The 11,058-nt window shown below is 44.0% G+C and overlaps 1 protein-coding gene across 1 annotated transcript; it reads right to left on the bottom strand.

Moving 5' to 3' along the window:
* Positions 1-6,346: 6,346 nt before the first annotated feature.
* On the bottom strand, positions 6,347-8,289 carry GPR150 (G protein-coupled receptor 150). Its single transcript, XM_037032194.1, has one exon. The coding sequence runs from the start codon at positions 8,202-8,204 to the stop codon at positions 6,924-6,926; it is 1,281 nt and encodes a 426-aa protein (XP_036888089.1). The 5' UTR covers positions 8,205-8,289; the 3' UTR covers positions 6,347-6,923.
* Between the last annotated feature and the right edge of the window lie 2,769 nt (positions 8,290-11,058).

Genomic DNA, 11,058 nt, shown 5'->3' with positions numbered 1-11,058 from the left:
AGTGGGAGGGCTCAGAGTGGAGATGGCAATGAAGAGATTGTTAATCTACAACAAGGCACCTGAGGCCTGGGGATTCCAACTTTGCCAATTTCTAGGCTTGCAAGAAGGCAGGAATAATTCAATTGCCTCTGTCTCAGATAAATACATAGATTTTCTCCCCATCCCCTTTTATGTTAAACATGAACCCAAATTAACTTCTTATGAAAAGATTTCTCCCAGTCGAGTTTACTTACCTTCAGAAATTACAGAGTTGCAACCACCTGCACTGACCCACTGACAGCCACCTTGGGTTCTCCGAGGCCAAGATCTTGCCTTCTTTTGGATCCTGTCTGTGATAGAGACTTCGGTGACACCGAATGCTGGGTTCTGGGAATATAATTGTTTGGCCATTGCTCCAGCGGCCGGGGATGGTTTGTTTTCCTAACTTTGGTAGGTAATTGAGGGGCCAGTGCTATGATAATGTTTTTTCTAGTAACACTTTGAACTCTTTAAAAGAGTTCATCACAAAACAGGAACTGATAAAACGGAACCTCAGAGGTCCTAAAGAAATGATCTGCCTCGGCGGGGGGGGGGGAGACAGGCTGCGGCTGCCACTGCCAAAGGATTCGCAGCTCCTTGAGCTTCAGGAGCCTCCCGCAGAGGCTACGCGGAGTCAACAACTGAGGAGCACTTCTGTGTGTTTCTACAAGGGTAAGAAGTCTTTATTTTTGAACTTTAATTCTTTGAATGTTGTTGTTTTGGGGCTTTAACTTACAGAGGGTTTAATCTCTGGGTCTCAACTTCTTCCCAGTCATTTCTTTGGAGCACAGGTATGGAAAAGATTTTGGGGAGTTTTGGTTTTAATTGGTTTTGTTTTTAACTGGACCCTTTTAACCCCAGCAAGGGAGTGAGTCCTAGAGTGTTAGTCTAATCAAAATTCCTTTATATGAGACCCACGTGGGGTGTTCCCATTAAACACTTCACTGAGCCTGCTGATTCTGGCATGGGTGTGTTGCACTGAAGGTTGATTCTGTGTGGTGTCAAAGTCTCCACATCCGTTGTGAGCAGCATTTTAAGTCTTGAACACAGAGGCTGATTTCAGCTCCTCTTGTTATGGAATGAATTCAGTTCATGCAACTTGCTTGCAGTGGGGATTCCCCAGTATTCTCCACCTTTGTGTCCCCTGGGGCATCCCCTGTGCACCTTTCTGAGTCCGCCATTGCTGCTTCTGCATCTGGTTTCCTCAGGTCCTGGGAGCAAGAATACCTCTGCCACATGCTTTTCAAGGCACTGCCATTCTTTGGATCTGGAATGTTCCAGGCTGTGCATGGTGCAGTATCCTTCAGAACTTCAGTCCCCTCTGCAGTGCCCTATTCCTTCTGGGATGGCTCAGTTGTTTCTGGCAGTTTAACTTGCTTCTTCCGTTGGTTGCTTTCTTTCTCTACCGCGTACACTGCGTGCCAAAACTGAGTGCGTTCCTTGCTTCTGTTTACTTTCTCCTTGTTTTCCAGCCCAGAGTATTTTTTTCTGGGGAGGCCTAGAATGCACTATGCAAGAACAAATTTTCCTTTAGTTGGATGATACCAACAGAAGATAGGCTTCCACCAGGCCAGCATCTAAGCCAGACCTGCACTTGGCTCTGGTGTTGTCCAGCCTGATGTTACTGTAGTATGTGTCATCTTGACTGTGTCTTCTCCAGGGCCCTAATTCAGCACCATTCTCTTGTCTGTTCTCTCTGGGAGTAGGCATTGTCAGTATCTCCAACTGTAATAACTGTATCACTTTTGCACTCACCTGAAAATACTGATTATTTGATCCTGGCTTTCTTAGTCTTCTCCCTACTTAAGTATGCCCAAATTTCTGTAACCACTTATATCTACATTCATTTTCAAGGTGTTTCTAATGGGCTAGCTCCAAAGATGAGGTTACATAGCCTGTATGTGACTGCTAGAGGCATGCATGTGTGTTTTGTTTGGAGATGGGGACAATTCCCAAAGAAAGGGTGATTATGAAGAGGGCAGAGGCTCCTTAAAGGTGTCCACTTGGAGAGCCATTTTGTACGTTAACATATTAACTCTGAGAAGTACTTCTGTAAAGAAACCTATTGGGAAAAGAATACATTAGAAGATACTATAATACATATTCAGAAAATTAATAATGTAGAATCTTTTGCAAGAAAACTGGCATGGTCTCTTCAAAAACACAATACCTTTAAAAAATGTCAGGAGGCTATTTTAGAATAAAAGAGACTGAAGAGCCACACAATCGAATGCAATGAGGGAAGACAGAAGGCAAGGCCTTGTCGTCTCACTGGTAATAGTTAGGCGTGAGCCTCCATACACTTTTCTGTAGTGGCTGTAACAGCAGCAAACGAGGGTCCCTTTTTCTCCAACACTTGCTATTACTTGTCTTGTTGCTAATAGCCATTCTAACAGGTGTGAGGTGTTAGCTTAACTGCAGCTTTGATTTGCATTTCCCTAATAGCTACCGAAGTTGAGGATCTTTTCATATATCTGTTGGCCATTTGTATGTCTTCATGGGAGAAGTGTCTGTCCAGGTCCTCTGCCCATTTTTTTAAATTGGATTGTTTGTTTTTTTGGTGATGAGTCATATGAGTTCTTTATATATTTTGTATATTAACCCCTCGTTAGAGCTGTTGTTTGCAAATACCTTCTCCCATTTGGGTGGTTACCTTTTAGTTTTGTTGGTGGTTTCTTTTGCCATGCAGAAGCTTTTTAGTTTGATGTAGTCCCATTTATTTATTTTTGCCTTTACTTCCCTGGCTTTTGGGTGCAAACTCATGAAATCTTTTCTAAGCATTATTAAAAGAGATTGAAAAAGACACAATGAAATGGAAAGATACTCCCTGTACATGGATTGGAAGAATCAACTTAGAGTTAAAATGTCCAAAGCAATACACAGATTTAATGCAATTCCCATCAAAATCTCAATGACATTTTTAAAAGAAATAGAACGAAAAATCATCAGATTTGTATGGAAACATGAAAGACCCCAAATAACCAAAGCAGTTCTGGTAAAAGGAAATGAGGCTGGAGGTATCACACTACCTGAATTTAAATTATAAAAAAGAATGAGAATAATCAAAACAGCATGGCATTGGCAGAAAACCAGATGCACAGATCACTGGAAAAAATTGAGAACCCAGAAATAAACCCACATGTATACGGGTGAATAAGTTTTGACAAAGGAGCCCAAAACATGCAATTGAGAAAAGAAAGCCTCTTCAATAAATGATGCTGGGAAAATTGAAAAGCCACATGCAAAAGATTGAAACTAGACTATAGTTTGCCCCCATCTACAAAAATAAGCTCATAATGGATCAAAGACCTAAATATAAAATCTGAAACAATAATTTATGTAGAAGAAAAGATAGGTACCAAACTTAGACTTTTTCTTGGGGCAGTTAAGCTGGATTTTGCTATTTGTAGCAGCAAGCAAATTGAAGAATTTTGGCAAGAAAAAGTCTCATTTTAGCTTACTGCATGTTGTTTATCAAAGAAATAGGAACATTCCAAGTGCACTTTTATTTTATTTCAGCCAGGATGTATCAAGGGATTGGACACTATAATGGGCAAATGGGAGAAAATAAAAGATGTAAATCTTGTATTAAGGACTTTGTTGAGAAACCTCAAACTACAATTATTAATGACATTATTTGCAAATTCTCGTCACTGATAATTTTATTGATTTACTAATTCATTCATTTGATATTTATTTATTAAAGGTTCACTATGTACAAAGTAATATATGAACTTTATTATACACATAGGTATATATTGCTTATCACAAACATGTTTTCTATTTAAAATTTAGCCAGACCAAAAAGTGACAACCATAAAATGAGCTGGGGAGGAGTATTATATAATGTCCCCCAGTGAATCACTCTTCTTGATATCCACCATTTGTGTAACCTGTTCCCACAAAGACTATGGGTTTGGCCACATCGCCCTCTTTGGCAGTGGACATCAGCAGATCTTTCACAAGCAAAGTCTTAACAGCATCTATGTGTAGGTATTTGCCCTCTCAAAGCTACCGTTAGACTACCATGCAATGAAGCAACCCCAAAATGAAAGATCAGGTAGATAAGAAGGGCCAGCTACTCAGCCATTGCAGCCAGACTCTATTTCCAGAAGACCCTCCAGCTAATGCACCGGCATGAGTGAGCTTAGGAGAAACCAGGAGAAGAACTGCTGAGCTAACTAACCCACAGACTTGTGAGAAATAATGAATCATAGCCCTTAAGGTTTGGGATGGTTTGTTTTGCAGCAACAGACAACTAAATCATGGGTAGATTGGTAAAATGGTTTTGATGCCTTAAAAATGGGAGCTAAAGGCCTGGATATCAGAAGATCTGGGTTATAGTCTCCAACCACATATCAAATTGAGATATTTAATTACTTACTATGTAATTTGATGAGATTTTACACCAACTTGAAATGAGAGAAACACAATGGTACAGTGAAGCTCAGGGGATAGAGTTAGGGCCCCAGCCTTAACCTTTAGAGACTCAGAAAGCCAGTGGTATAATTCTAGTTAAGGTAAGAAGACCCACAACCCAGTCCAGTGGACTACTGGGCCTCTCCCTTCTTCTACCTTTTGTTCTATTCAGGCTCTCAGATTTGGAAGTGCAATCTCCTCAGTCTCCTGGGTCAAATGCTTAGCTCCTCCATCAACACCCTTACAGCCACACCCAGAAAAAAACATTTAATCAAATATCTGGGCACTCCATGGCCCAGTCAAGTTGACACATAAAATTAACCATCACAAGAAATTATGAGTTCTCCTGATACCTTCATCCCTAATGGGAAGTGTGAAATACCTATGCATTTTTATTTCTCTTCCTGAAAATGGTCTAAGTGATATGTAATCATCTTATTAAGCACAGCAGGATACAGATGATTGAAAGTTCAGCCCGTGTCGAATTCCATGAGGCTATACCAAGAGAAAAGATTTGGGTACTAGACATCCAAGAGTTGCTACACAAGGTGCAGCCTTCATGCCTCTGGCCAATGAGATCACACCGGTGTTATGAGCATTAAACCTGCTTCCTTGCAAATGATTCAGCAAACATTCCCTCAGCTAACTGAACGGAGATTTTAAAGTATATTTTGAATTTTCAAAAAATTTTATTCTTCAATGAACATTTATCATTGCTTTATATTTTACAATGTAGTTACCAAAAGCCTGCCCTAAGCAAAAGTGTCCTAGAGTATATTTGTGAAGCAGCAGATGCTTCCATATTAATACATTATAAAGGAAAAATAGTTCCATGGTTAAATGTTCGGAACACTAGGTTAAATACGGCTGCCCTCTTTTTTAAACTTTTTATTACAAAACTTAAAGAAAGATTGAATAATACAAAAGAACACCTGCATATTCACTACTGAGCTTCAACAGTTAACATTTTTAAATGTTAACATTATTAAACATATATGTAGTTGTTATTTTTTAATAACTTGAAAATTAGTTGCAGACATATTGTTACATTTCACCTCTGAAAACTCTGAAGACATGCTTGTATAAGCACAAAAGCCTTATCATGCTTTAAATTAACATTAATTCCCAAATACCGCCTTATAGCCAGTCCACATTCAATTTTACCTTTTGTCCTCAATGTAATTTGTAGAGATTTTTCCTTTTACACAAAAATATGATTATACGGATCACTGTCCATATAAATATGATTATACGGATCAGTGAGGAAAACAAAGAAAGCCTGGAGAGAGCATGGAGTCTGCAAGTGAATTGCACCAGTCCTTGCCTCTTTCTGCATCTTAGCCCTGCATTTGTGCAGGAACAGGAACCACGATAATGGAAAGCTTGCAGATTCTCAGCTGAAAGACACTGGAAAACCCATGGATATATCGAAGGACAATTAGGAGGGTGCCAGTTAAATCTACTCTTTGACTTTGTTTCCAGCATTCCACGCCAAGACACTGCTTTCATTTTTTTTTAAAGGGAGTTTTATATGTACATGTAGCATTCTGAGAGCACAGCTTCCTTCTTAGCCGCAAATTTCCATGAGGCTCCCCGACCTGAGACAGTGAGCGCCACCCAAACCCACCACCTTGGTACTTCTTTTCTCTAGTTTGCCAGGGGCACGTGCTGAGAGGCTCCACCTGCAGACAGTATCGCCGCTGTAGAGGCGGGTCTGGGCACAGAGACAACTTCCTATTGAAATTGGGCATTTTCGAAAGGGACTGAGGGAAGCTTTATGTGTCCCTCCTACAAGCCAAATTGCTACTGAAGTGGGAGCTATATGCGAATAAAGGCCACATTGATTTTCTTCAGAGAAACACATTACCATGTTAAGAAAAAAAAACAGTAGTAATTGTGCTGTGGGAAATGTTTTTATTTTACAAATACTCTGTGGCTCTGAAGTAACAGCACGATTACATTTCTTACGGTATCACTGGTACAATTTCTGGGCTCTTCAGGGAGGGCAACGTGCAGATTTTCCTCCTGGAAAGAAAGGCAAATTGCCTGGCCCCAAAGGTACACTTGATTTAAACACAATTCGAAATAACTCAAAACAGTTAACAAACCATCAAATAAAATCTTGGCAATTTAGCTAAAACAGATGATGTTATCCAGAAAACTACGGGAGTGTAACAGAGAACTTCAAAAAGAACTGTCACTTGAACTGCTTTTACAATTTCCTAATGGCTCGCTCCCTCGTTTCCACGTGGGAAATTGTGAAAAGAAACTGAAAGGAAGAAAAGAGATTGTAATAATACAGGAGAATGTAAACATTGCGAAGGAATATATGGAGAGTGGAGAAAGTGGACAGCTTCAGTGCCCCTCTCTCGGAGCCCCTCCTGTTCTCTTGTCCGTCGTTATCTAGACTGACCCAGGCGGCTAGCCTGGTGTTTCCCGGAGGCTGTGCCGTAGAGACAGATGACCTGTCCCTGGCCATGGACCACCTAGAGTGCGCTTTCGCAGGAGCAGGGCAGCGACCGGGGACGCGGCGGCGGTGGGCGCAAGCAGCCCCTCTCTGGCTGCTCCCGCCGAGCGTGGTGGTAGTGGGCGTGGGGCCAGCGGTGGCGGTGGAGCGCCTGGTGGACTTGGGCCCCCTCGTCGTCCTCCGAGACTCCCTTCTGCTCCCGGCAGAGAGCGCCCAGGCGCTTCCGCAGCCACCACCAGAGCTGGCAGTCGCCCGCCTGGAAGAAGAGGTAGACGAAGGGGTTGAGGGCGCTGTTAGCCACCCCCACGAGGCGCAGCGCCACCGCCAAGTCCTCAGCTTCCCACTCTCCCACCGGTCCGGAGGACCACGCGGCAGCCAGCCGAGCAGCAAAGTAGGGCAGTTCAAAGCCCACGAAGAGCAGCGCTAGCATCAGGCTCATCTTCAGGCTCTGTACTTTGGCGCGCGGTAGAGCGCTGTGAGCGGCGGCTTGGCCAGGACTCGCTGACTCGGGCGCCGCAGCAGATGGGGCTGGAGGCGGGTGCTGCCACCAGGTGCAGATCAGGCGGCTGCAAGCGACGCCCAGGACTGCCACTGGCGCCCCGAATCCCGCGGCGGCCTCGTACAGCGCGTAGACCTGCAGGTGCCAGCGCGGCAGAGGCGCAAAGATGCCGCGGCATCGATGGGCACCCGCCCACGCGCGGGTGTCTGATGACGGGGCGGGTCGCGCGGGAGGGGCTCCCCCGCGCACCACGAAGACCGGGGGTAGCGCCAGCAGCAGAGCCAGCAGCCAGCCCAGGGCGGCTAGGACGCGGGCCGGCAGTGGCGGGCCTTGCGGACAGCGCAAGGCGCGCTGGCGCTCGAGGGCAATGAGCGCCACCAGGTGGGCCGAGGCGCCACGGCCGGATACCTGCAGTAGCCGCACGAAGCGGCACTCCGGGTCGCCCGCCGCCCGACGCGGCTCGCCCAGCAGCTCCCAGGCCAGCTGCGACAGCGTGGTGCCCCCGCACGCGTACAGGTCAGCCAGGGCTAGTTGCGCCAGCAGAAAGTCCATCTTGCGACGCTTGGGACCCGCCCAGGGCCCGCCGCCGCCACACAGGCGACGCAGTACCTTGGCGTTGCCGGCCACGGACAGCACCAGGATAACCCCCAGGTAGACCAGGCGGCTGGGCGACCTGGGCGGCGGTGGCCCCGGAGCCGGGACTTCCCGTCCGGAAGTCAGATTGATACCCCAGCCCAGCAAGATGGGTACGGAGAGGTTGGGCGCCGGCGACCGAGTTGAGTGGCTGAAGGGATACTCCATCCTTAGTCTAAAGGGAGAGTAAGTACCGGAGACAGTAGGCAGGGCGCGGGAAACCGAGGTGGAGGTGAGGCCGTGCGGGGCGCGAGGCCGGGTCTATCGGTCCCGTAGTTGAAAACGCACATGCTTAGAGAGGAAGCTGGATTCCGGTAGATTTGCGCTTAGTTGTTTTTTATAGGTTGTCCTCGTCACTTGTCGCTCGCATGTGGGTTGTGCGCTCGCATGTGGGTTGTACACTCGAGCAACACACATGATTCCTATTCTCCACCTTCTCGGAGACTCCCCTCTCAATCCTTTCTCCCCTTCAATCTTTCGCAAGGCCCCCAAACTACCCTCGCAGGAGCCGCAGACCACTGAGCTCTGGAACCTCCCCTGTTGGCTTCTCTGGGGTAGAGTGATTGTGGACAGGGTCGTTTGAGGGGCTGTTGTAAAGGCTCATGTTAACCCAGGACCAACACACAAAAGATGAAGCTCTCGACTGAGATTGTACCTCTCAAAGGTGGTTTCGTGATTGCCAGTAGGAAAAAAATAGTAAAGAAAGTTTTTTTTCTTAATCTTCACCCAGGGATCTGTTTATTGATTTTAGAAAGAAGGGAGGTGTGAGGAAGGGGAGATTGGTTTCCTTCGACCTGCCTGAACTTGGGAGTCAAACCTCACCCTAGGTAAGTTCCCTTACCGGGAATCTAACAGCAACGTTTTGGTGCCCTGACGACGTTCCAACCAACTGAGCCACCTAGCCAGGGCGAAGGTAGTTTTGATTGATTAATAAAAAAAAAGTTTTGAAGGTAGTTTTTTTGGATTAAAAAAAAAGGTTCGAGATGCCATGGATCTGCATTAGTAGGAGAAAAAACAGAAACACAAGAAACCTGACAGCGTTTTGAGCACAGAGGGTGCCAATGGATAAAGGTATGTCTTTCTCTGGCTACCAATGAGAAGATTTACTTAGAGGAAAGTCAGTGATGTTGTTTGGCAATTAGAGTTGCAATGGTTCGCAGACGGCTCGAAATGCTCCTCGTTACCAGGAGCGGAGGATCGCAGCTGCTTTCTCGGTGCTGCAAAATTCACTTCACTAGTCTGAAGAGGGCACTGATAGGTTTATGTGAACATTAGTACACTTATTGCTTTCCGTCCAGGGATGATGTGTCATCATGGCTTCTCAGTCTCTTGATTCTGTTTTCCAGTGGATGGGAAGTTGCTGGGGGAGGGGGGGTGCGGGACTAGGCCTCCAATACGCCTACAGAAGAGGTGACTAAGAAAATAAGAACGGGGCCAATTAAAAAAAAAAAGGAATTCAAGCTATAGGAACTAGTTGAGATTAAGTGCTGCCTCGTTCCTGAGGATGCCTTCCATCCTCAGGAAAAAAATTTTCCTGTTGGAAACATCCATTTGTCTTTTGGACACCCTTCATATTAGTCACTCTGAAAGTAAAATTCCTACACTTCCTGATCTGGGAGTCGGTTAGGGTCCATGTTCCCGGCTGAGAAAACATTCGGCACTTCAAGGTGCATGGGATAAAAAGGTGTGGTGGGCACAGATGACAATCCTGCCCTCTGCAGTCGTCATCCCTTTTCCTGAGCTATTGTCCTTTGGCCAGAGACATTTACCATTTCATCATCGTACTCCTAGTACCTAGCACCGGGCCTGACACATGGCAGGTATTAGTAAATATGTTTTGAGTTGATGGGTATGTGATGCATTTTGGATAACTTTGAGCAAATGTTCCTGCCTTGACTATAAATCCATCACTTAGGAAAAAATGCCTTTCATACATATGACAGTATTATCAAGAGGAGCCCAGGGGAGCTCTGGGGAGATGTAGGAATAGCCATTCATGGCGGAATATTTAAGAAACAGGTAGAATGATAGTCTTAAGAAATTAAACTCTTGGTTTAATTTTCACATTTTTCCCTTCAAAAGGTTTGCCTGGGTTCTTTCTCTTTGTAACATGTCATCCCAGCTTCTGATTTCCTTCTGCCTGGGAGCTCTCTCTGAGCAATACCTGTAATTCAGTGATTCTCCTGGCCAATATCAGTTTAATGTTTTTCAAGATGGTTCTGTAATTTGTTTGAAATATATCAAAATACTTTCATATAACAAAACAAGTTTCTACTAGTGAAATTATATTGCACAGAGCTTTACTAAGACCTGATAAAATGTTAATTTCAAAATTCTTATGAAAATAATACTTGTACATTATTTCAAAAGTCAAATGGACCTGGAGGGCTGATAAAAATAAAGGGTTCCCTATCCACACACCCTCACTCCTTCCCCTCTTCTAGACAGAACCAGTTTAGATTCTGTGGGCTGGTTTTCTGGTATGTACTTCTAAATAAGTGTGTCATTCTGTTTATTGATTCAGTGGTTTTAGCTATTAATACCTTCTAATTAGATAAAGATTTAGTTCACACCTCTGTACCTACTATTTCTTCACATACTATTAATAAAGTAATATTGTAATTTCAGGTTAAATATATATTCACTGTTTACATTAGTATGAAATGATAGTATTCTCAGTTGAATGTTATATTATATTGTGAATATCATTTTCTTTTACATTTTGTTAAATAATTGCCTTTTAAAATTTTTAGTTTCCACAGCTAATTCTTCCTGTATCCTTCAACAGTTCCTCAATTTCCACAAGGTCAGGGCACACAGTACTAGTTTGTCTCAATATTTGATGTTTTAAGTGTGACATATATTTTTTAAAATTAAATATATGTTGTATTATAAAAATAGTATACATTAATTGCAGAAAAATTAGACAATACGGATTAGCAACAAAAACCACTTCACAGACCACCCAGAGATAATCATTGTTAATACTTACGTTATACATCCTTCAGACGGTAATGATTAG

This window comes from Sturnira hondurensis, unplaced genomic scaffold (genome assembly GCF_014824575.4).
Source record: "Sturnira hondurensis isolate 20B ecotype Veracruz unplaced genomic scaffold, ASM1482457v3 Scaffold0021354, whole genome shotgun sequence".
NCBI classification, from domain to species: Eukaryota; Metazoa; Chordata; class Mammalia; order Chiroptera; family Phyllostomidae; genus Sturnira; species Sturnira hondurensis.
Note: the sequence above shows the minus strand (reverse complement) of the source record. Positions and strands in the feature narration are given on the sequence as shown.

What these genes read in the sequence shown, in the direction of transcription:
- GPR150 (XM_037032194.1), bottom strand. Translation starts at nt 8,204, where the DNA reads ATGGAGTATCCCTTCAGCCACTCAACTCGGTCGCCGGCGCCCAACCTC.